This window comes from Eurosta solidaginis, chromosome 1 (assembly GCF_040869045.1).
Source record: "Eurosta solidaginis isolate ZX-2024a chromosome 1, ASM4086904v1, whole genome shotgun sequence".
In the NCBI taxonomy this organism is placed as follows: Eukaryota; Metazoa; Arthropoda; class Insecta; order Diptera; family Tephritidae; genus Eurosta; species Eurosta solidaginis.
In genome coordinates, this window is record NC_090319.1 from 374,722,431 (window position 1) to 374,749,231 (window position 26,801).

At 35.2% G+C, this 26,801-nt stretch overlaps 1 protein-coding gene and 1 long non-coding RNA gene across 6 annotated transcripts in view; one reads left to right on the forward strand and one right to left on the reverse strand.

Moving 5' to 3' along the window:
- The window catches only part of stumps (DBB domain-containing protein stumps), a 192,887-nt gene that overhangs the window by 155,668 nt on the left and 10,418 nt on the right, over positions 1–26,801 (forward strand). Inside the window, exon 1 of one of the 5 annotated variants that reach the window (XM_067763073.1) lies at positions 14,210–14,411. The exons of the other annotated variants lie outside the window; for them this stretch is intronic. Coding sequence (XP_067619174.1) covers positions 14,294–14,411 — 118 coding nt within the window. The 5' untranslated portion in view covers positions 14,210–14,293. Of the gene's footprint in view, positions 1–14,209; positions 14,412–26,801 lie in introns of those variants that run through there. 5 annotated transcript variants of the gene reach the window in all.
- LOC137238273 (uncharacterized) overlaps positions 1–26,801 on the reverse strand; it is a 77,449-nt gene that overhangs the window by 30,372 nt on the left and 20,276 nt on the right. The window contains exon 2 of the long non-coding RNA XR_010949144.1: positions 11,326–11,462. This is a non-coding gene — a long non-coding RNA (uncharacterized lncRNA). The remainder of the gene's footprint in view (positions 1–11,325; positions 11,463–26,801) is intronic.

The window sequence follows — 26,801 nt, forward strand, 5'->3', positions numbered from 1 at the left end:
TACTAAATTCTTTTACATATCCTATTTTGTTACGTTAAGCTAAAGTTTTCGTTGTTCTTACAAATCAAAATCAAAATATTTTGAGTAAGTTAAGCTGTTTTTCTCCATACAGCCGCAGCAGAATACGGTTTCCAGTATATTGAGACATACCGTATGGATATCCATTGATCATCACCCTACTAAAACCCCAACAACCATTTACAGATGAGCCTTATTGAACCCAATCATTTCGGCAGACCTCCTGCCATCCACTTCCGGTCAGAAGGATCTTGCTACCCTGCAAGGCAAAACGTGGTGTTCGCACAACGCTTGGTGAGCTGACTCGAGGCCCATCTATGCAAGAGCAGACTACAGCTGGCCAGCGGAATGCCGGAATCACTGCAGCTATATTCAGCTGGATCAATTGTACCGATGCGGGCTAAGAGATCGGGTTAACAGTTGCCAGGAATATCACTATGACCCGGGACCCAGATAATCTTAATTGTAAAATAATTCGATGAAATCGCAAGCGAGGTCAGACACTTCCAGACTACCCTCGATCGCAATATAGTTGAACTTGAGTAGATATTAAATTCCCTTAAGTAGCACTGGATAGCATTTTATCCTGTGTATCCCTAATCGCAGCAACTTACGCTTGGAAGACGCTGCAGTGATCAGCCTACTTAATCTTGCGGCTTACAATTAGCTCTTGACAAAAACTCCCCAACCTTTCTGTCCAGCTTTGATCCACCCGTAAATAAGTTAACTGGCTCCCAACCCCAGATAGATGCCCTTCCCTATTTCTGGGGAATGAACGGGAATCATTCTTATGGTACCTACTTATTTTTGAAATTAGTTCAAAGCTAGTTCACGGTTTTTGTTCTTTCATTCAAACATTATTCTAAAAGCTTTTGCCCCACTCTGAACACACGCTCTTTAGCAATTTTTTTAAATAAATATAAAAACCAAAAAAATCGGCTAACTATCTATGAATGGCGAAAACTTCACTCAGCCAATTGCAAACTAAAATAAGATTGCATTAACGCAGGCATACAGTGGCTTCCAAAAGTACGATTATTTCTCGTGTGTATGTACGTATGTAAGTCACACATGTGTATGCACACTTTTTATTTCTATACATATATTTTTGGTTTTCATGAGCTTCCTTTTCAATACCAAATACTCGCACCCAATTGTCAATTTCAATTGTCAAGTTCAATTTCAATGAATTTCATTACAATTCGCCTTAATTCAATAGCTCTAGCACGGTGTTGATGGCTTTTGTGATGGTGGTGGATTGTTGTATTTTGTGTTTTTGGGATGTAGCGCGATAGTTTTTGGTTGGTGGTTGCTGATGTGCATGGTGCAGTTGGCGCTTATGCGTAAAGTGTCCACTTCAGTCAATTCGGACGGTCATTCACTTAAAAATTGCCGACATTTGATCAAAATTTTTAGGTAGCTTCACAAGTATAAAGTTCAAGTTTCATTGTTTGATATTTGTTACACGAGTATAGGGTAGTAAAAGTTGATTCAATTGCTGTGAGCTCTTATGAAAAATTAAGGAAAGTAAAATACAATTTTAGAATTAAAGTTAAGTGATTTCTTCATGTACCAGACGCCATTGGTTGAAGGTCTTTTTGGTAGATATTATTTACAGCCATTAAAGTAACAAACGTAACCGTAAAGCTCTTAATTTTCGACTTCGGCTTCATCCGCCCATGTATATATTTGCTTTTTAGTTCATAGTCCTCCCCATCCCTATCATTATCATCGTCATATCTATACTTCTTCTTCTTCTTCTTCTACCTCTACATATCTTTCAACTTCGTTTACCTTTTTCACTTTTTCTTTTGCCTTTCGTTTTCTTTTCAATTTCGAGTATAGAACTCCCAATCTCTTCTGAAGGGCCACCCACTAAAACCTAACCTCAAACAGGCCGGGGAACTTTCCGTGCTTGTGAACACATTTAGCATTACATTAGGTAATAAAGCACGCAACGTTAGCTCTATGGCTACTCAACAATGGCAACAGTGTTGTTGTTGCTGTTTTAACTATAAGACCATCCCCCAAAGCTAAGGAAAGCGTTACGGTTATGGATTTGAGTCCGATACGCTCGGTATTAGCACCTTCTGGTACTAGCTCAACTGCCGCGGTAACGATGTTTTTGACCTCTCCCATCTTTAGAAGGGCATGTCTTCCAATGTCAATGTTTTAAACGCCTTAATCCATTCGTTCCATTTCCTAGGTCGGTTCGATTCTTTTCGTGCCTTTATGACAAACACATTTCTACTATCTTCTCTCTTTTCCCTCATCAATAATATATATCAGGTCCTTGCACCGATCAAAATAGCTGCTGCGGAACGTGCCATACTGCTGTCCGAAGTGAGAGCGGTTCGGTATTTCCGATGTCTCATTGCATTCGACCAAATTTCTGCACTGTATAATATAACAGAATCCCTGATTGATGCGAACATCATCCCTATACATGATTCGCATTGCCTATGTTTGCCGTTGTTGTTGTTATTGTAGCGATAAGGACACTCTCCGAAAAGCTTGGGTTGATGCATGTAGATCCGGTACGTTCTGGTAACAAGCACCATAAAGGTACTAGCCCGACCACCTCGGGAACGATTTGGTATGACCACATGAAACCTTCTAGGCCATAACGCCCTCCCACCCTCCAGGAGTTCGGGGTCGCCAGAGCCTCGGCTGTTAATGAAACACGATTCGCCACGGGTAGGTGAAGTTGGCAATTGGGTTGGAGAAACTATATATTTCGCTACACAACCCCTTGAATCAATTTGATATTTTAGTCGCCTGTAAAAGGCGCGGGTATATTGTAAGCCCCCAACTTGCTGGGGCACGTGGCTTTGGTCGAGTATGTTTGTCAACAGGTTAGTCATCGCAGGAGTGCGAGTTCGAGTTCCAGTCCCGGGATAAAAGACTTTGAAGACATTTACAAGGTGCATTCGAAACAGCTGTCACCTTGTCCGTCCTGATGTCACGTTTTTCAAATGTTTTCCAAAGTATTGTAAACAATGCCCATATCAGAGTAGTACTAATACAGCTCATAATTAATACTCATTCGGTAGACACCTTCGTTATTACGGACATGACTATATGTCTTCCGGAGAGACTTCACTCGAACTCTCCATCCAATGACCATCCCATTGGGTCTCGACACCGTTCATGATTTCGGGTCATACCACAGCACAGATATGATGATAGACTTATAGAGCTTGATTTTTACCGTCGAGAGAGCTGCTTTGTTTTCCATTGCCTTCCTAGTTCCAATATTGGAGTAGTACTTAGTTTTTCATAAAAATGCAAAACAAAAATGAGAAGTCAATTGCAGAACAAGAAGCATTTCATATTTCAAACGGAAATAGCTCGTTTATACTGCAACAATAATAATAATCAGCAGCAGCAGCAGCAGCAACAAAAAACTAAGCAACACACACAATAAGCGAGTGAAATTCCAATGCTGTACATACACACTTCACTCTCAAATCCCCTCTAAACGCTCCTCTCACTCATGCCACATTTTATTTACTACCAACTCCCACTTTTAGTTGTTGTTTCAAATTCTTAGAGTCCATTAAATGGTTGAGCGCCCTTCTGATGCTTTTAGAAAGCATAACAAGGCGAGTACTTGCAACAAAAATATTTAACACAAAAAAAAAAAAAAAGAACATAGAACAAAAGCTATAAAATTTGTATCCATGCATACCAACAGCGCCACACAACGCACAGTTGTACCTAGAATGCCATGTAGAGAGAGGTGTGTGTGTGTATGCACTTAACACAACTAAATCCACTTTAACGCTCTGCATGCAATGATGCGCTTTGCACACAGCATATTTATGCTTTATTTTATGCATCATATAAATATATAAGCTTTATAAAACTTTAATAAATTGTAAGAGTAAAACTTCTTAAACAAAAATGTACGGCTAAAATGCGTCTAATGCGTTATAAAAATATTTTCAAACCGCTTGCAAGAGCCAAAAACAAACAACAAATTTATAAGCATTTCATTTTAAATTTGTGTTTATAAAATAATGATGCATTTTTTGTTTAAGTTTTAATTCACAGGCACTCCCCATGTGCATGGAGTTGCGCTGGATTGTGTGGTATCACAGGTTAATGGATGTCGTATTAAAATTTATATGCATGAACCTGTTGTTTTTGTTTTTAAAAAATGCAAACAAATCCACCTGGTGTTTATGCTAACATTTCAGCTTTGATGATAATAATATTTTATGCATTTTAGTGTTGAATTTTAAAGAATTATGCGTGCTTATAATTCAGTTTGCCTTGCTTCTACAAAAAATTGTTTGTGGTTCCAAGGTGGAAAAATTGGGGCGATTAATGCAACGTGACATAACGAAGGTAAATTTGTATCACTTGGCATTAATCATGCCTTAACAGAGAGAAGAATGCGCTTTAAATTTATGCTATTCTGGCCCAAATTTCCTTGTAAGTTATGGTTTGTTGTGGCAATTACGAGAAAATCTAAAACACTAGGGGGTTTGGTTTAGTTCAATTGAGAAATGTATGATGTGGAATCTTGTTTTTTTTTTTTTTGCTGGAATTTTTTACCAAAAATAAGATAACTTTTTGACATGAAGGTGAGAACCAAAGCACGCATTCTTTATTTAACTTGTGACCACGCAAACTTAAATAAAATAAATATAAGGCGTGATAACCTCCGAAGAGATCTAAGGCCAAGCTTCTCTTCCAATTTGCGTCGTGCTCCTCTTGGTTTTTCCCTACAAATTGTCCGGACGGGACCTACATGTTTTATGCCGACTCCGAACCGCATCTGCAAGGCAGATGAGTTTTCACTGAGAGCTTTTCATGGCAGAAATACAATCGGAGCGCTTGCCAAACACTGCCGAGGGGCGACCCCGCGTAGAAAAATTTTCTTATAATTGAAAAACCTTATTTCTAAAATGTTGATGTTGCTTTGCCCGGGGTGCGAACCCACGGCATACGGTGTGGTAGGCAGAGCACGCTACCATCACACCACGGTGGCCGCCATCTACGCAAACTTAGATCACGAAAATTTCCAAAATGACTAAATGACCACTACAGCAAATTTGAAAAGTCGCAAAGTCAGTCACTTTTATTTATTTTTTTTTTGTTTGAACGGGGCTGCCCTCAGGTGGCCCACTGAAAACAGCCGACTCGTCCAGATCTAAAATTGCTCAGCTACAGAAGTGATATCATCAGGAAAGGTACAAACATATTGTACCTCCATTATTGAGAGAGGTGCGAATAGTCTTTTTTATAGAAAAAAGTTAGTCCGAGGTGTCACATGTGTTTGTGTGGGAGTTATAATCTTGTCACAAATACCTGAAAGTTTCTTTTAGTTCGAAATTAGCTCTAATTTAATTATTTCAGAAGAAGAGGTTTGAAGTGTCTCATAGCTTGAGAGGGAACACAAAAGTTTACTTCGCTCAGAAGGAATGGGCTTTGAAATCGAAATGGCCAATTTACCTTATGACCAATTTATATGCCCATAAGCCAAATTGGCCTTATGTCCGTTGAATTTATTTCACCCAACCATCAAATTATTGCATCGCTCTTTGAAACGCGTGCAAAGTTTCAATTTACCTTATTTCCGTTGATATGTCAATTCGGCATTATGTGTAAAGTTTGGACTGACCTTAATGTCATTAGAAGTGTCCATGAGGTCAATTGCCCTTATGTTCGTTGAATTAAGTCACCTGATCGTTAAATTAATTTTATTTTCATCGGTCCTTCATGAGTGCGCGAAGTTTGTACTGAACTTATGGCCATTTGAAGTGGTCATAAAGTCAGTTGACGTTGTGTCCATTGACCTTATGTCACTCCACCATCAAACTATTGCATTGTCATAAGTGTGTAAAGTTTGCATTAAATGTGCGCATTTAAAGTGGGTCAAAATCGAGTCCAAAGGAATCGGTTACATATAAACAGGTGAAGCTGATATAAATAAGTGTGATTAAAAGGGTGCGTGGCAAGCTACCCACTGTAATTCGACCAAATCTTTAAAACCACACACACATATTTACATCCTTCGTGACTACTGTGAAACTTGTTTTCGATTTGGTAAAAGTTCACACCTTATTCCTTGATTTTATAGCAAAATATTTTTTTTAGGATTCGGGTCTGATAGTGAGGAAGAGTCGTGGAAGGAGCGGTGAATTGAGCGGGGTGAGTGAAGAGAATTGAAGGTAAATGGAGATTGTTGAGTTACGGACGAGGATAGGGTCGGGGAGAGGGATAGAAAAAAAGCAAAAGTAGAACCAGATGAAGAGGAGAAGAAAGATTCAGGGGCAGAGAGAGGAAGAGGGTGGAGGAAGAGGGAGGAGGCGAGGGAGAGGAAAACGGGGATTTAAAGTTTAAGAGAGAAGTATAAAAATAGCTTTAAAAGCAAAAAGGATGTGGGAGAACTGAGACGGGAAAAAGCGAGTAGGAGGGAGAAATATAAGTATGTACTCATCGTAGGGTATACCGAAACAATATAGGTTTTCCAAAAACAAAAAAAAACAAATTTCTGTAAATAGTTTTTCTGCGGCAGCAAACACGCTGGGTAATAAGTAACGTATGCCCACATATACATTCAAATGTATTTAATTACATATTAAGCTGGCTTTGCTCTAATACTGTGACACATTCCATGTGATAACACTAACTATATTTAACATTTGATTTTTTTTATGCGGGTCTGTTATATACAACCATTAACGGCTCAACTAAAATAATAATGCATATACATTAGAGTTACATATATATGTAGTATATTTGAAAGCTATTATTTAGCACTTTCTGTCACAAAGCAAGTATCATCAAAAAAAAAAACAAGTATGAAATTCTAACAACGAATTAAATAATGAACGGAAACGCGTTATTTTACTTAACGAACTAACGTAGCAGACACAAACACATACACACATACGTATGTATATATGTTTCTTTTGTGGCATCTAAATATTACTATGCCTCCCCCATATAAAATGAATTTGTGCTATTTATTCAACATACATACACACACATACGCGTAAATCCTCTTCTATGCTATCATAACAATTCATTCCAGTTTATAGCTAAATTTGAGCTCATCAAGCCTGTGTTGGTACGCCTAGAAGTGTGCATTATTGTTTGTGACCACTTATGATTTATGTTTAACGTTTAACTATGGAAATTATTAGACAAAATGTTTGATGTACCTACATATATGTATGTGTGTGCCTGTGTGTGTATAGCGTCTGAGTACGGTTTACCATAAAGCTGTGAATTGTGTGTTAAACGCATGGATTTGAGAGCACAGATTACGAGCATTAAATTGGCGTTAATAAAATAAAATAATATGGGACAAAATGAGTAAAAAGTTGAGATGTTTTTATTAATACGAATATTTGCATATCATTGGTTGCTGTGCTGCCCTGCTTTGCAGCCGGGCCCAAGTAGCGCTCTAGGCGCCATTTTGATCTTGCATATCATATTTGCACACACATTAACACAACATTTAGTAAAAAAAAGCTGCGCAATTCTGCAAAAATCATGCACACATTTTTGCTTGGCAAAAAAAAGCTTTGCAAACTTTAGTATTTTCTAAGTACATTTAATTTATTCAATTTTATAACCCTCTCACACCACCAGCACAAATTTACCGTGGCTTTCGAAAAACTCGGTCGAAATGTTGAACAATACATTTTTTTGTGAGAGATTTTAATGAATACGATTAAACGTTGATAGTCGAAAGTAATGGAGATTTTATTTATGAACACAAGAAAATTTTTGTTTTCATTTTTAAATATAACTGTAATTTTTTAAACGGTTTTATTTGGGCTGACTTAACAGGTCGTTGTGAACGAATTTTGTAATTAAAAAGTAACTTGCCGATAAGCTACAAGCTTGAATATATTTCTGAACCCGATGACAATGCAATAATATGAAAAAAAAAACTCCAATAAAATCGTATTTGCGGTCCGATTTGGCTCATATTTGGGAAACATAATACATACATGAATAGAAATCGACATATGAAAAAATCGCCGCCAGGTGGTGCAAGAAGCGAGATATTCAAAAAAATCATATTTGTGGTCCGATTAGACTCATATTTGGAACACATACTACATACATGAATCGAAGGCGACGTATGAAAAAAATCGCCGCCAGGTGGCGCAAGAAGCGAGATATTAAAAATACTCGTACTTTTGGCTCGATTTGGCTCACATTGGGAACAAATATTCCATACAGTCCGGTAGAAGCGACATCAAAATATTTTGGAGTTCGAGGAGGGACAAGCATACGTGGCGCTGAGTCGAGTAAAGTATTTGGATGTATTATGTGACCTAGATTGTAACAAATAGTCAGGAAAGAGTCCTTGTAACAATGAGTCACTAAATGAACTAAATAGAATGAGAAATAATAGGCAATTAAATAAAGACTAAAAACTTGAAAATAAAAAAATTAAAAAAAAACTTTTAAGTTAAACGGTTTTATTGAAAACAATACTTACATGAAGTAATAATAATATTAAAAGCTAAAAAATAATTAGGTACGTCCTAGATACTAGTCATCACACTCCTCACCAATCTAGGGCATTGATAAGACAATTAAATAAGAGCATTTTTTGTGTTTCCAAAATGTTATATATATAAAAAGTGGGCGTGGTTATCATCCGATTTCGCTCTTTTTCAATACCAATCTATTCTGGGATTTCGGCAATCCATAAGCTTGATTGTCCTTTGCGGCCTATTGTATCGTCCACCAATGTTCCATGTTACAATTTGTCCAAACATGTAGGAAATATTCTCAAAACTTTAATTTCGACTGATTACAACATAAAGAATTCTTTAGAATTTAAAGAGTGATTAAACAATACAAATATATGTGATGAAGAAATGTTAGTGTCGTTTGATGTCGTCTCCCTATTCACTAACACACCTACCAACTTAGCTTCGAAAATTATAATGCGTAAATGGGAAGAAATTGAAAAAGGTACAAGCATACCGAAAAGTAAATTCCGCAACATTCTGGACTTCTGTCTCCAAGACAATAATTATTTTACATACAACAACAAAACATACACCCAAACATATGGAATGCCCATGGGCAACCCCCTTTCCCCAACTATAGCCGATATAGTAATGGACGATGTACTCATCAACTCCGTCATGGAATTAAAAGAACAACGCAATAGTAATATTAAATTCATAGTGAAATATGTGGATGACATTTTTGCAATAATAAAAAGAGCAGACGCGAATATTATTTTAGATACACTCAATAAATATCATACGAGAATAAAATTTACCATCGAAAACGAAGAAAACAATAGCATCGCGTTTTTAGATACACGCGTATATAGAGTCAACAACAACATAACATTAGATTGGTATTCAAAACGAACTGCTTCTGGGCGCCTCATAAACTTTTTGTCATCGCAGCCTTTAAAATACAAAATAAATACGGCAAAAAACTTTATACATAAAGTATTATCAATTAGCCATCAACAGTATCATGACGCCAACGTAAGGAAAATTAAAAAGACACTTCAAACTAATAACTACCCCGACTACTTAATAAATAGTTTAATTGAACAAAAACAAATGAGCATAAGAAACACAACACAAAAAACACCAAATATAGATAATAATAACCCGACAAAGCAATACTTTAGCGTCACATATATTCCTAGGTTCACAGAAAACTTAGCACACGACATTATAAATACACCTAACACAACACTAGCATACAGATCAAATTGCACTTTGGCTACTTGTTTTACAAAAACAAAAAGCCCAATAGAGATACACCAACAAAGCAACATAGTGTATGAAATACCATGTAAAGGGAACCAAAACAACAACAATTTTTGCGACAAAGTCTATTTGGGCACGACCAAAAGGAAATTCGGCACGCGAATAGCTGAGCATGAAGCCGACATACGTAAACAAAAGCCCAGTACAGCATTATCACAGCATGCAATAGACAACAATCATATGTTCGACTTTGATAACGCGAAAATCATAGATAAAGAAATAAGAACAAAAACCAGATATACATTAGAGAGCCTAAGAATTCTGCAAAAAAGAGAAAAGAGCATAAATTTAAGAGAGGACAGTGACAATATTGCCGCTGCATATTTAGTTTGTCTATAATTTAAGTTTAGTGTGACAAGTGTACCACACAAGATGGTATCGATCTCTTTCCTTTTTTTATATTGTTGATTGTTTGTTTAGTTCAGTTTTAAATGTTCTAATATAATTTTCAACCACCACATTTTATTGTAAGTTAAAATAAAAATTCACAAACAAATTTTTGTTCATTGTTGTTACTTTTATGTTCAGTGTCATACAACTATATACATGTAAAATTAATAAAATTTATGTACCTTGTTGTTTTTTGGAAAAAAATAAATATAGCGTTATGCCCTTGAAAATGCCACGGAAATTTGGCGAAACGTCGGGCTGAAGGTGGAATAATCGTGTTTTATTTGCACCATGGAAATTAATAGATCAGAGTAGCTTATAAAAAACTAACAATCAACATTTAATGTTTAAAACTCAAATTAAAATAAAAAACACAAAAAAATTTAAACTCTAAATTAATAATTAAAACCAAAAAATCTAAGTAAAATATGGAAAATTCATTATTTTAAATTCACAGCTGAAAAGTCTAAGTTAAATATTCGCAAAAAAAATGTAAAGTTAACTTTTAGCTAAAAGTATTTCAAAATTAAGCTAAGTTAAACTCTAACCATAGAATTATCTACTTCTTCTTTGTTTCTATGTTTGAAAACAAAAGATGCTCCCTAATTTCGTATCCACAAAAATGTATATTTCTTTATTAAAATTCTCAGCATAATAAGGATGTGAGCAATTAATTCTACACCATTGTTATAAGATTTTGACTTGGTTATGTGAATGACCGCAAATCAAATCCAAACATTGTCCACCATAAAATGATGCAAATTCACCAAAAGTATGCAATTATAAAAATCACTTATCCAAAAAACAAATCATGTAGTAATTTCCTTGGCCCCGCTTGACTTTTTCATAAAGAAAAAAAGAAACAAACATATTTATGTACATACATACAACATGTTTATTAAAGCATACACATTTGAAATCCAACTCATTGGACCACACTCGTGTGCTCGCTACAATATTAATTAAGTTAAAGTTGACATTATTTAACAATTATTTTTTTTTTGGGTTAATTTGTTGTGTTGTTGTCTTGTTTGCTTCAAAATATTAACAACAGCAAAGGGAACATTTTCAAAGAGATATTCGATATATTTGTTTATATGTGTATTCTTTAACAATAAAAATGTAGAGATTTATATACTTATGTGATGTCCACACGGAGTATCTCATACGTAGTTCATTCTCCCATTCGTCGTTCACCCAAAAACAATGTACCGAACTACTAGTTTTAGTAATGGTAATTCTGAATCGTTTTTTTTTTTCTTCTGAAAGAAAGTCCTACAAAAACAAAAAAAAATATATTGAAAGAGATGAATAAAATGGAAACAGGAAATTTTTAAGAAAATAATAAGTTATTATAGTATACTATGGGCTACAAAAAATATGCTTCAAAAAGTTGCATAATGCTGAGCGATAATTCTGCTGACTTCTTGCCGCAAACATGAAAATAGAATGAAAAACAAAAGCTCCGTGCGGACATGGCATGTTGTGAACTACCTTTTTATATACATTAAGCTGCCCTGTGGACAGCTTATTATACACATACATATATACATACATATGTACTCATGTTTTTTCTTCTTCATTACAAATAAACTATGTGAACGAAGTAGATCAACATTAAAAGGAACAGTCGTCTTAATCCCGCATTAATTTTGATTTACGCGCGAGAAAAAAGTTTGTCAAACAATGCCATTGATTTAAATTGAGTCAGATAGGCCGGGGGGTCATTGGTCTCATATATATTGAACAACTTATTATTAAGCTTGTTCAATTTTCCACATAATATAAATGCGTGTGAAAAAAGCATTTAGAAATAATTTATTTTCTTTTGAAACACTTCACTTATTCAAATAATTTTACTCGGTCGAAAACGCGGCTAACTAAAAAAACGTCAACTAGTTGGGCAGTGTTATATAAATGAGAATTGAAAGAAATGTAATACCAAGGACATCTTCCTTGCCCACGTTGGCATTAAAGTCGGCAAGGCGGACGTTGCAAAACTTCTGTAAAGAAAAACCAAAATCGAGACTGAAACCCAAACCTACATCTTTCTTTAATCGCAATGAGATCGAAACCAAAGCCGAAACCCAATCACACACGCGACCCAAAACCGGAAACGAAACCGACATCGGAACCGAAACTGGAACGTGGACCAGATCGAAACCCAACCGCAACTGAAACCGGAACACAGAACCAAAACCAAGCCCAAAAGTGAACCCAGCCCAAACTTGAAATCTAAACCGAAAGCAAGCTGAAAACAGGAATTAAACCGAAACTGAAACTGTAATCGAGACGGGATCGAAATTCGAGTAGAAGCAAATTAAATTTTAAATCAAAATCGGACCGAAATCAGAATTGGAATATAAGCTATGATCGAAACCGGTGTGTGAACCAGATCGAAACCGAACCGCGACTGAAACCGGAAATCAGAATGATATCGGAGCTGAACCCTGTTATATCAAACCGATTTAAACCGAAACTGTTTATCGAAATAGATGTGTAAATCCGGTCCGATCCGATCGAGAATCGATTTCTCAACCAGGCTCAAAATCAAAATATTCATGGAAACCTGCATTGCAGCCTCAGCCGAAATTAATTATTAAATTAAAGTCAGATTTAAAATCTAAAAGCATGAAACTGAAACTCAAAGATTACTTGATACGAAACATTTGTTTACGCTCTCATTTTTTTCGCTCTCACGAGGGACTTTTCTCAAATTTGTGCTGGCAACAATCACAGATAAATCCCTCACGCCAGCTGAAGCGGGTGCCAGAACAAAAAATGTGCCAGCTAAAACAAAAACGGGGCAAAAAATTTCGGTAAACTTTAGTTTGTCCTACAACTGTAGAAATGCGTTCAATAATTATGGGAAAAAAGATAAAAATACTTGTTTTAGTGTAAATATTATTAGTTCGAAGGCGGAGGGTAAATATTATTTCTCATTCAAAAGTTATCACTAAAAACAGGTTTTGTAAATATGAAGTCCCGATGCAACCAGTCGATTTTGATCACAGAACCTGGAACGTTAGACATGTAAGATAAGCCCTATCTATCCACTAAATGATGTTAACTATTATATCCTAGGTCCGATTTAAACAAATTTCAAAAGAAGATTTGGGTTTCACTGTGAGCTAAATACGTTACAATATTTGACTAATTAATTTAATCAAAATGTAAATTTTACTTAGATTTGTTTATATTTAGCTCTAACTAGTCGTATTATTGTAAAATAAGTTTAAACAATTTTATATTTTTTGACATATTCAGATCTATTCTTTTTTGTTTGGAGTGGCATCATTGACAAAAATGTGCATTTTGACAGCGCTCTCTCGAAGAAAAGAGTCGCAAATCCATTCATCTATGCTAAAAGTGGACCTGAAAATGATGTATGGTCCAATAATCTGTACTCCAGTTTTTACACATCGAACTTCACTTAGTAATCGCGCCTTTTTAATTTTTTTATATTCTAGGACATAATACATACTTTCAGGCGCAGGTTTTTGCATATTAATGCGATTAACGATCAGTAAATATTGCAATACGCCTAAGAGTATGCAACAAAAAAGAAAGTGTATTATTAAGGGCAAAAACGACAAATAATCAATAAATTCTTATTTCTAAATCCCCTACATCTACTAATACTTTTAATTGTTTTATGACGATTATATCAAAAGATCCGCATACAACTAGTTTTATCTACTGAACTACACTCGTTATGAGCACTACGCTCGCGCCATATTTTCCAGCAAAAAAAACCAAACGCCACTTAAATTGTCTAATTAAGACCAAGCACATTCCTCAAAAATAAAACTTCAATTATTTTACTTAAGTAATTGCAAATACAAACACTAGTTATGTACTTGTATATTTCTGTAATAAAATATTTAGCACTTAAGCTCTTGTTAAATCCGAGCAAATCACAAGCTAGAATCTTTAGTAGTGTGTTAATTGCTAAGCCGACAATTGACTTAAACGGACAACTGATGATTGTTTAAAATTCAACGAACCGACATGGACCTAAGGTTTAAAAATATTTAAATACATTCAATAAATTTCTTGCATAAAATCTTTGAAAAAAATGCAATCAAAATAAATACAACAAAAAAATGCCATCAGAGGGTGGCAAAAAAACGTGCAGCACCTGCCGTCTGTTCGTGAGTTGCGCATTTCCGCGCAAAACCTCCAATAATGAGTACCCAGAATACGTTGACTTTACAAAGTCGGGTAAGTGAAAAGTGAAAATAAATGACGGCTAATAAAAGCAAAATGCATTGCAGTTACAACAATAATAAAATATCAATTGGCGATAAATCAACTTTTTATTGAAACTTATCGGTAATTGATTTGTTGCATTGGCATTCGACAGCACGAACTGGCTCGCGAATGGGGAGCACTTTGTAATCATGAAATTTTTGGTTTTTTTTTTTTTTTTTAATAAAGTAAATTAAATTTGCGCGTGGATTTTGTTTCGTTGACAATAACGCAATGAAAATTGAGGTTTAGCTGTAAATATTTGCAATAAAATATTAAATGCAAATTAATTGAAAAATATTATTGCTTGAGGCGTTATCATAAAAAGAGTGTTTCTACAAAATTTTGTTTTAATAACTAAATTTTAGTTCGATTTAGAGTATTTTAAGTATTGGTAAAATATTAACTAAAGAAAAGACGGACCATGCCAATTTTAAATTTTTTTAAATTTTCATCCTGTTCTCGATAAAGTTGAAAATCATTTTAATGCAGTTATTTATAAACTACCAAGATATTGTATTCTTTGTTATGATTTCAGCTTAAGAACTTATTTAAAAGAAAAATTGATTTTGTTTGTTGTTATCCGGTCTATAGCTTGCAGCACTTCTGCCAATTTAGAAATTAACTGGTTTGATTTGTGGCGTGTGAGAATTTTGAATTCTCTACTTTCAAAAAAAAAGCGGTGCCGCGCCCATTTGTAAATAATATATTGTAGTTCAAAGTAAAGTCTTACATAAAACTTTGTAGGGATATCTCAAATTTTTCTCAAGTTATCGTGTTAAAGTTCGAACGAACAGATGCACAACGAAATTGCTCAATTGAACCATTTTTCGGCACTAATAATTTCAGCCTAGAAGATTGGATGTGGTCAAATTAAATCGATCCAGAAACGGTCGGACTAGTACCTTAGTGGTGCTTGTTACCGGAACGTAACAGATTTATATCCGACGAAGGACCCTCAACATCGATAACACTCCCCAAAACCTTCGGTGAGTGTATTTATTGCTGTAACAACAACAAAAGCTGGACGGAGTTATTTTCGAACATATGTTCCTGTTTTTGATATGGTTTTTCAGCTTGGTCGTTAAAAAATCGTCTGGTGAAACTATGGATTCATTCAGTCTTTGCAGGGTCTCACGAACCGGCCAGTTCAACCAAACCTAACCCGTTAACAAATCAAGTTGTTTCCAGCGGGGACCTAAAAACCAGAATAAATACCCAAATAGTACCTAAATAATTTTAAAATAAAAACTTTTTTCCAAATTGATCTCGAAACAGCAGCTGTATAAAGACAAATTCCAAAAATATATTGAAAATATTCATAAAATATTTCGAAAATAATTTCGAAATGATCCAGAAACAGTCGTGAAATGGCACAAAAATATTTTCTAAAATAGTCCCGAGTTACACTTAAAAAATGCCGAAATTATTATTGAAATATCTCAAAAGCCCAATTCTGAAATTCTACTAAAATAATCTTAATTCTTAAAACCAAAAGTTGTTCCGAAAAAAATCCAAAGTAGTTCCAAATTGATCCCTGAACATCCGCTGAATGAAAAAAAATCCTAAGATATTATGAAAATGATTCGGAGATAATTCTAGAAAGATACCATAAAACTGCTGAACCGCTCCCTAAGTTTTTTCTAAAATAAACCCGAAGTGAATTTGGAAAGTCTCGAATGGCTCCAACATTATCCTATGGTCCTTTAACTATTCCTAACTAATAATAATCGTAAAATGATCTCGAAAACGTGCCGAAATAATCTTAGAAGTAATCAATATTTCCCTACATATAAAAAAAATGTTCTTCAATGCGAATTTCGAGAGACCTAAAATTGTACTATGTTAGATTCCAATTCATTAAATATCCACAAAAAAACAACAATAATCCTGAAATGTTCCGCAAATAAGGACAAAACGATATGAATATAGTGCGAAATAGTCCCGCAACGATTCCGAAAAAGTTTCGAAATAATCTCTTAAATAATCCCGGATCAGTATCACGTTATACGATACGTTATCGAAATCAATTTTTTAACTCACAATAGCTCAGAAATGGTTTATCGAATAAAGGAAATATGTAAAATTGTGGCTACCAGCACTCATTAGATTCATAACTTTTTACCATTTTGACAAATCTTTTAACAATCTCTGATGTAATGTCTGAGTGAAATTGCTTTTCGATACGTGATCGTATAACACGATATTTCTGCATATAAAAAAATTTCCCATTTGTACGAAAAAAACTTTGGAACACCGGTCGAAAAATAAATTTTGATAAGCCAATGCGAGTTTTCAGAGACCTACATTTGTACTACGTTAGAATTAAATTGATTCGGCTATAAAACTGCATGGTTAAAAAAAATTCAGAGCATTTGGAATAAAAAGTTCAAAACTTTCGCCAAATTTTCATGAATTTTTTCGAAAATGTTTTTGGGACTTGTTTTCGTAGTTTAAATAAATAAATAAATAAATCCATCTGTTTTATTGAGGTCTCTCGCGATCAAAAAAATATATAAACATACATAAATGCTGTACAATATCTTTATATACATATGTGTACAAACACTTGCAAACATATATACATATGTACTTAGTTATATACATTTAAAATAAAATTGCACGATATATAACAGCAGCCATTTAAGTAGGGTCGCTTGGGTCGCATTGTCTGTTGCGCCCTTCATTCTTGGCAAGCACGAGATCTGATGCGAGAACGTAACACTTAACAGATGTGTGTATTGCAGCTCGAGACACCGGCTGTTGCAATTTAGTTTTAAATAGATTAAAAAAGGTTTTTTTGCAAAAGTTTTCGCTTCATTGTTTCAACTGGGATTCTTTAAGCTTTGACGTTGCAATTGTATAAAGTATATATTTATATAAGTCCCTGGCGAACAACAGATCTTTGTGGTAGGATTTTTGAACATATGCTTATTTATATGAATCGCCTTCGTTTTTTATGTTAAATTTGTTTACATATATGCAATTTGTATATGTTTACATGGACTTGAGCATTGCTTGTCTGTCATTCATAATACGGGATTTGCCTCATGCCAAATATGACATTTTCATAATTGGTGCAGTGGTGCAAATTAATATCGTAGACTTTCGGTAAGCCTCGCTGGCACTTGCAAAGATTTGGGTTACACAGACATGGCTGAAGCAGTTTTCTATAAAAAAAAAATTAAGAGTATATATTTATGTGTAATCACCTTTCATTAATACGGTTCATGCGATTAACTAATTTATGAAGAGCCTGTCAAAACTCCGCATTCTTAGGCATATTCATCTGCGTCGGATTTCAATTTTATACTTTAGGCTAGCCTTTACACAAGGCTGCCTCACCACGAAGCTATCGAAGAACGAAGAATATGGAAGACAAAATTTCGTTGAATTAAAATCCGAAACTGATTGGACTCCGACCTATGCATCTGACCCAGCTACTAAAAATTATTGCTACTTAATAAATTCCAAAATAGTTCCGCTATAACTCCAAAAGTAATCCCGTAATAATCCTGAAATTGTTCCAAAACCTGCCTTAAGATACTTTTGAAACGGTTCCGCATACTTCGAAAAGTCCCGAAAGAATTTCGAAATATTCCAAAATTGAGCCCGAAGATATACTCGAAACTGTTCCCTAAGTCACATGTAAACCAATTTCGAAATGGCTCCAAAAAAGTCCAAAAACGTCCCCAGAAATAATTACGAAGTAGTGCTGAAATGAACCTTAAACTGATTCGAAATAGTTTCGAAATATTCCAAAAATTTTCCCGAAGTCATCCTAATATGCACACGAAAAGATGCCACAGTAATCGCGGATAGGTTTGAAGACCTTCCCGAAATGTCATCGAAATTGTTCCCAAACCTATCCCGAAAAAAGTATCGTAAAAATATCGGAATTATGCGAAACAAATTCCTGAAAGCGTCTATAAATACTCCTGAAACAAACCCCAAAAACTTCCAAAATAATACCGGAACTATACCGAAGCAATCCTGAAATGATTCTGAAATTATCCGTAGCACAACACCATATATGGTTCCGTAAACTATCTCGAAAAAATCCCGAAATTTTCACTAACCGCCGAGAAACAGCCTTGAACCAACTAAGAAAATACTCCTAGAGTAGTATCGCAATAATACCGAAATAATCTTAAAATAGCGCTGAAATCATCCTGAAAATGTCCCAAAGTTATCCAAAACACAATTCCGAAACGGCCCGGAACTCACACTAGAACTCCAAACAAAACCATTTGTATGCAGTAGTCTGCGACTTTCAATCTCTACCTATAGTTCGTACGCCACATACAATTTTAAGAATGAATTAATCAAACGTGGAATTAGAGGCTTAAAAAAAATGAATTCCGCTGAAACTAAGCTTCTAATTATGGTATTCTATATAAATCAGGCGTGACTTCGGCGAATCACTACTTGCGTAAGCTTTTTGAATGTTATTTGCTGAATATATTTGCAAATATCTTTTCTGTTTAATTCAATTTTCAAATGCTTGTATACTCTAATGTGTATATTTGAATATGTAAATTATGAAAGCTCTTATGTACTCAAGGATCATATAGAGCGATTTTTCTTACCCAAATCCTGTGCTATGTTATATTTGCAACAGCCACTAAGCAATACCCAAAATAACAGACAGCAATGAAAATAAAATCTTTAGCATTAACAAAACCAACGACAGCTTTTGAAACTTTAAAATAAAATAAGAAGTTCAAGTCTAAAGGGGAACGTCGAGTAAGAGTGGAATTGTTGTCGCCACAGCAGTGGCTGCCACAGTTACTTCTGCAATTACAGACACAGTCAAGGCTAATGGGCCCATTACTGATACTTAGCATAGACTTGAGTTGACTTGGTGTAAACTTGGCAACTTAGCCACGATTATACTCCACTTAGCGCATACAATCTGGCCTCATAATCAATAAATGTCAATTTGTATGACAAAATGTCAAAATAAAATGGAAACAAACAAATGGCATCTCAAAATGTAAACTTCACTTAGAACTTATATAGAAAATCAAAATTCAACAGACTTCTAACTCAACTTAAGTGTTGCTAAGTTTTGAGTAATCAGTAACATGCAATGTTCATTTAACAGAACTGTAAGTGACAGTTTTCAAGTCAAGTCTATGCTAAGTATCAGTATTGGGCCCTTAATGTTATGAACTACGGTTGCAGGGTTGCCCATATAGGAAAAACTGTCTGCAGTTTGAACTTTAAGTTAAGGTTAAGGCCACTTATGAGTTGGGATACCATGAGTCTTAGGACATTTGTCACATTGAAACTTGAAACTTTTGACGCTTTGCGTCTGGATTGACTTTGAGGATTGGATCGATTAAAAATTGGGGTTGCATTGAACCCCATTGAAAATGGTGTAATATTCATATTAAGATCATTTGTAATCACGGCTTAACTTTAAACTTGATCACCTTGAGATTTAGGTCACCTTTAGACTTGCATGCCGTTGAGTCCCATTGAAATTGGTCAGCTGTAAGTCCAGCTTAATTTGAAACTTGATCACCTTGGAACGTGAGATACACTCAGACCTAGGTCACTGTGAGTCTGAAAATATTTTAAACTTGGGTCACCTTGAAACACATTTGAGATTAGGTCACAGTGCCGCTTTTGTCTCCTTCAGACTTGCGTAACCGGGAGACATGTGTCACTTTCAGCCTTGGGTCACTTTGAGCCTTAAGTAAGGTTAAGTCAGGGGCTATCTTGACATAGTGAAATTATATTCGAAGTGTTCACATTGGCATTTCACTTATTCAATGTTCTGTTGTTACTCATGGATTCGTGTAACTTATCTGCTGACACACCGGAACTTTACCAACATCACTACATTAACAGAGACAGAATCAGCATCCCATCGGGTTGAAATGCTTAAAATAATCCAGCAGTAACTCGTGACTGTCACGAGAGGCATCTAAGGGATTCAAAAAATTGTTCGCGCGGCAGTACGACTTGTACCTGAAGTTGTCAATATTGGAGCGTGCCGAATTAAAATCCGACCAAGAAGTGTGAATAGTCGTAAAACTCCCTGAACCTACTATTAAACAACAACTACAACCAACTCCGAAGCGATAATTGCTAATTCCAAACCGAATGTGTTCTGGTGAACTTGAAAAAATTTCTTGGTATTTGTCTCAGAAATATTTTTGGAAAACGAATTTATTCTCATCTTTGAGTGCCATGGAAGCTAAATAGATCTTTCTTAAAAAGTGGCTTTCTGTGATCCACCGTTCAAAATGCTCTCCATCTACAAAACTATATGACCCAAATAAACTATACTCCTTCCACGAGGCCAATATGAAACTCAATTTTCTCATCTTAAGTGAAATGCTTCCATATCAATATAAAGGTCTGGAACGAAACTGGCAACCCTGACACTGGAACTACACTTTTTAATTTAATTTTTGTGCATTGCATGCAACGCCTAGATTTGGCTCAATCTTTTGTCAGAAAGCTGGAATAAATTTCTTAGTTCTTTGAAATGCAGATAAAACACCAAGAGCTTAAGTAAGAGACTTATATGTGATCCGGGCTATGAAAAGGTGGCTTATGACTCAAAAAAAAAAGAAAACTACTAGGAAACTGAATAAATGCATTGTTTATCTTTAACAGCTGTTTCACGCAATTTCTTTTTTGAGTCATACGACACCTTTTCATAGGACGGGTCACATATTGTTCCAGAACAACAAAAAAATCTCGAATCGCTTTATGGGTACGTACATTATAGATATAACTGGTCGCTCTCTGTTGGTGAATTGTTTAGGGCGGCGCAAGAGGTATTTTTGTGAGAACAATTCTCAATTTCTTCATGAATGTAATTGCTCGGGCGCCAGGTGTTAGAAAATAGTGCGGACAGTGTGTACGCGATATTGCACTGCGCTTGTTTTGCAACTCGATTGCCAAAAATTACCGCTTATGTCCTGCATATAAGCCAAATGAGAAGCAGCTGCTTTGCATACGTATTGTGGGTGTGCAACATATGCAGAACAAAAACACGATACGTATATACTTTGATGTATGTAGTTGACAATCGTCTTGTTCCCGTCTACCAGCGGCAAATTCAAAACCGCAAAAATATGAAAACTCACAGTCAAATGTTTATAGATGCCATTAAAAAACAGCGAATTTTTTTGTATTTTTATTTATATGCTCGTAATGAGCGGCAACATTTTGCATAAGACACCAAACGACAGACGACAACCGTGGCTACTGCTGCTCCTGCTACTGTATGTTTGTCGTATCACTCGGTTGTCTTTAGTTTGGTTTGCTTTTTACAGTGCTCTTCTGACTTCCCTAACGTCGCTCCAACCACATTGCCGTTTTGTTTTCGTTGCTCCCGTTGTCATTGGTGGGTGTCAAGAAGTTTATAAACGGTAGCAACGAACGCAACAGTCAGTACATAGTTTGCTCAGTTCACCAAAGAGCGATAACATCTTTGTGGGCGCAACGGGATCTCAGTATGTTGTTGCGTTGTTGCAATTGGATTTGCTAAATTGAGACGGCAATGCTGAACCAAATCGCAAATAGCCGGTAGTTCGCGCGCTTCCGTAGGCTTGCAACGTAATCGGTATAATACATATGGAGTATGGGAAAATTCGACTGATAGGAAGTGTGAATGACGACTTAAAGTTGTGATTTTATAATGAACTTTGATACACAATTTTGATAAGCTAAAATTACTTGCTTTAATGAAGAAAATTCTAAAAAAAAATTTACTTCGCAATATGCGTAAATGCTTTTAAGATGTGACAAATATTTGTATGCCGGTGTTGCTGATTTGAAGTTGCCCTATTGACTGCTCGCTCCTAAAATAATTAATACCGCGTCCGTTTATTTCAATCCATTTAAATTTTTAAAACGTGACTAACAGTTTTTCTACGCACTTTTGATTCATTAGAAATTTTTTAAATATTCATGTATGTGTATATATGTATGTACATCACGCTGAACGTGTTTATGTAAAATTTAAAAGATTTTTAATTTGTTGTTCAAGGACCTCAATATATTATTTATACTACAAGCGTATTTGACAATTAAAAACCTATAAAATTTCTTAAGTGGTATTTAATGCTATTTTTCTCGTGTGTAAAAGTATATCTATTTTATTTCAGTAATGGCTGAACAAATATTCTCGTGCGTTAACAGAATTAAAGGTATATACGTAATATGTAAAATTTTTTATATTGGTCATTCAATCTCCTATCCTCATTTATATGCATTTTCTTGAAATACGACTGGGATTACCTTTCATTTGATACGCATATTTGCATACCGTACTAAATTTTTTTTATTTTATATACGTGGCAACCAGGTAGAAATATCCCCAATGGCAACACCTATTTAAAAATTGTAGAATACAGCACACTATAAACGAAAGACGATTCATTTAATACAGCTAAACTGCTCCCAAGTTAGTAGTGAATAAATTAAAACTTAAAATTATATCTCAGTTAAATATATTTTTCTAAATTTCGAATAGATGGCAACTTTGCAAAAAAGTGTTATGCTTAACTTAAAATGTAAATTATGTATATGATGAACATAATAAAGTCAGGTGGCAATCTTTTACAAACATATATTCGTGACTATAAGAAATGAAATGCCTCTTAGTTGAAAGCGATATTGCCAAGTAAAAAAAATAAATGTAAGGCGCGATAACCTCAGAAGAGATCTAAGGCCGAGCTTCTCTTCCAATTTGCGTCGTGCTCCTCTCAATTTTCCCTACGTGCTAACGCTTTTCATTTTTGATGTAAAATACGTACCGTTTGATACCCATATTGGCATATCTAATAAAATTTTATTTTGTTTAATAGTTTAGAATGTAGCGTGTAACCTGCAATCAAACTTTCGTCCAATAAGTTAAATCGTTTAAAAAAAATTACGGATATGTAAAGAAACACATTTTATAAGATTACATAATATCACTATGTGGCAACCCCTCTTAGAAATATTTTTTTTTGTTAATAAGATTCAAAATGTCTCCCGCACATATAGAGCACAGAACACAGACACACATTTTTAAATTGTAATACTTTATCTATGTACCAAATTTTATCCAAATGGGTTGAGCCGTTACCGAGATAGTAGTAGAGTCTTGCACCTATGCTATTAAATAATATTCTACTAAATAAAACTCCTGACACGAACCACGGTGACAAAGTTACATAGAATGCCGCTGTCATAGCATCGTAAAAGTTATTTAATACTAAAAGATAATACACTTACTCATCTTAGTTGCCAGGCACTGTGTGCGAAGATAGGCGTTACCAAAAAATGTGTAAGTCGGTAGCTGTCTAAAGAGTCAAGTTGGGATCAATGCTGGACAAGACTGAGTTTTGTTCGGAGCTACTTGGTGTTCTTGGGGTTCATTTGAGGAAGGCCATGTTTTCGGACTCAGATAGTAGACTTACTCATATCACTATGTCACAACTATTTGCAGCACCCTTTTGAGAGACCATATAAATTTTGCACATGCCATACTCTTTTTGCGACAGTTTCAGATTTATTCATGGCTCAACTATTTGGTTTGCTCATCTCATCAGCTGATTTTATTTTTTCCATTTCACTGGAGTAGGGATTGTTAAAAGAAGATGGCAAACTCAAAATGAAACCAACATATTGACAACATTTTCTTACAACACACAAAAAGTGCTAAGTTTTATGTTTTCATTCCATTCCATTCGCCTAACACCAACACCCAGATTTTGACAATCTGAACAAAGGTGTATTGTTGCTGTAGAGATTACCCAACCATATAGTTAAGCCATGGACGTATTTTAATACGCTTATATTAGCTTCATTTGTATGTATGCTTGTTTGTAACTCACGTCAGTGGTTAAATAACTCGCTACAAAGCGAGTTGTGCTTAATAGCGGAGACACGAACCTTCTGTGCTACGGCGTGTTTTTTGAAACTACATTTATGTTATTTATCATCAATTTGGGTCTATTTTGATTGTGTCCCCTCTAAAAAAATTCTTCGTGAAAGCTCCACTGTGTGTCATTGGGCTGTTTGATTTAGTTATGGAAAATAAACTCATTTTTTTTACCAAAACACATTTGTATGTAATGTAAAACCATCTTCTCAAAACAGAGAGGGTTTTTCCTGTACCGAAGAAAAAATTCCGCACAGACCCAGCAAAATTGTATTGCTCTCATATTCTATTAGGTCACTCTCCAGTAATTCCTTATCAAATTTTGAATGAAAGCAAACCAATTTAGGCATTGTGCCATTTTCAGTGCTACTTCATAATAACCATCAAATAAAGCAATATATAAATTGATGTGTTGTTAGAAGGATTGAACCCAAAATAATGTTTAATAAAAAGCAAATAAGGGACTGAAGATGGCGCAATACGCAAACAGGTTTGTCTCGCGACCACTGAGTTGCTTTTATAACCACCAAAAAATTGTCTTAAAAAGATACACCGAGAAGCAGTTACTACTTTTTTATCGAAACGAAAAATAGAAGTGAAGATAGAGCAACGTATAAATCGGCTTATCCCTGTTTGGAAGTCGTGTGAAGTTCAGTTATTGTCCCTTAAAATACCCACAAAATTTTCTTACTTTAATCTAGGAATGCAATAAAAAGCTGTACATTACAATAAAATGCAATGTCTTTTTACTTTTTGTTATTTATGTCTCTTTCATATAATCCTTCCAATTCCCCTTTTTAACATAAAACCATCAAAATAAAATTATTTTACGGTAACAGCGCATAAAAATAGCAAAAACAAAAAATTATAATCACACACATCACAGGGGATTTCTGTAGATACAGACTACATACACACATACATGACGATGTCCCCACTTAACCATTTGTATCTTTGGTGCATGCAACAGACAACAGGCGAAAAAATTCTTTTTGGGGACAACCCCATTTAATCCATAGCAGCAGTGTAGACACGTCTCAGAAAATTATGACGCCACAACGACATGCCATAAAATTTCAGTGGCTGGCTGCCTGACTTGCCTAATGGTAGGTAGGGAGGCACTTGCGATGCTAAGTAGCAGACTCTGCAAAGAAATTACACAAACAAATAGACGACTCTGTAAAAAGAAAACAATTAAAAAGTCCTTTGTGCATAAGGAAACGTAAATTGGATACCCAGATGCGAGAGCCAGTAATACTTTCTTAAATATGTGCGACTGTCGCTGTATGTAACATCAATCATAGGAGTTTTTCACTTTTTTCCACACAACTTTTTTGCTACTATACACTAGAGCTCTCTGTAAAGGCTGAAATAAGTTAAACTTTCGTCATTTCCAGAAGAGTGTGAAAGAATCTATGTAACGCACATCACACGTCCGAAGAGGAAGCATTTTCACCCTTTTCAAAAAATGATCGTCTCCGAATAATAAAACCCAACTATTTAACGAGCTCTGTCAGTAGTCACTCGGCCCACCTTTTTTCGAAGTTTGTACCAATTTATCGTTGGCAGTTTACTTGCAACCATATTCTTGTGTACTAAACGGAAAACGCGAGTCACTCTAGCTCAACTTCGATCTGGATACTGTAACAGGTTAAACTCTTACCTATCCAGAATCAACGCCGACATACAAAACATATGTCCTGCTTGTAATATGTCCGCACATGACACCAACCACCTCTTTAACTGTATTGTGGAACCAACCCCTGTTGAAACAGTAAGTTTCCTTGGACTCGCGTTAGAGGACATTGATGACAATTCGTGATCCGTCGCACCTATTGGATGGGGCGAAGCACTGCTACAGCAACAGCAACAACAACAGTGTACTAAACATACCATGAACGGAGTTGGTTTATTGCTGTTCAGGATTGTTCTCCCGATCATTTCGGGGCTATATCCGGAGCATTTCGGAACGGTTAGAGAGTAGTTTACAGATTTTTTTTTATTATTCAAGGTAAATTTTAGGAATCCTTTCAGGGCAATTCAAGGATTGTTTTCGAGATTCCTTAGACTTTTTCGGTATTATATCAGTATCGAAGATTTCCCAATAAATAGCATAATCCTGCTTACAGCAAAGTAAAAGTATTGAAAAAACAAGTAAGGAAGTCTAAGTTCGGGTGAAACCGAACATTACATACCCAGCTGCACACTTGAAATGCTGTTGTTGTTTGTTTTGTGTGATTAATAGTTTTACAAGGCTGCGCAATAATACATATACAAATGATTCTATTCTGAACAAAGTTTTCTTCGAGTAATAGCTCCCAAAACATAGAAAATTGCTTAGTCATAAAAGGGGTGGTGCCACCCCCATGTTTCTAAATTTGAAGTTTTTCCTATTTATTGTTATAAATCCACTTGGTAAATGAAATACCATTGATATAAAGCTCTTTTTTACAAAGATATAGCTTATT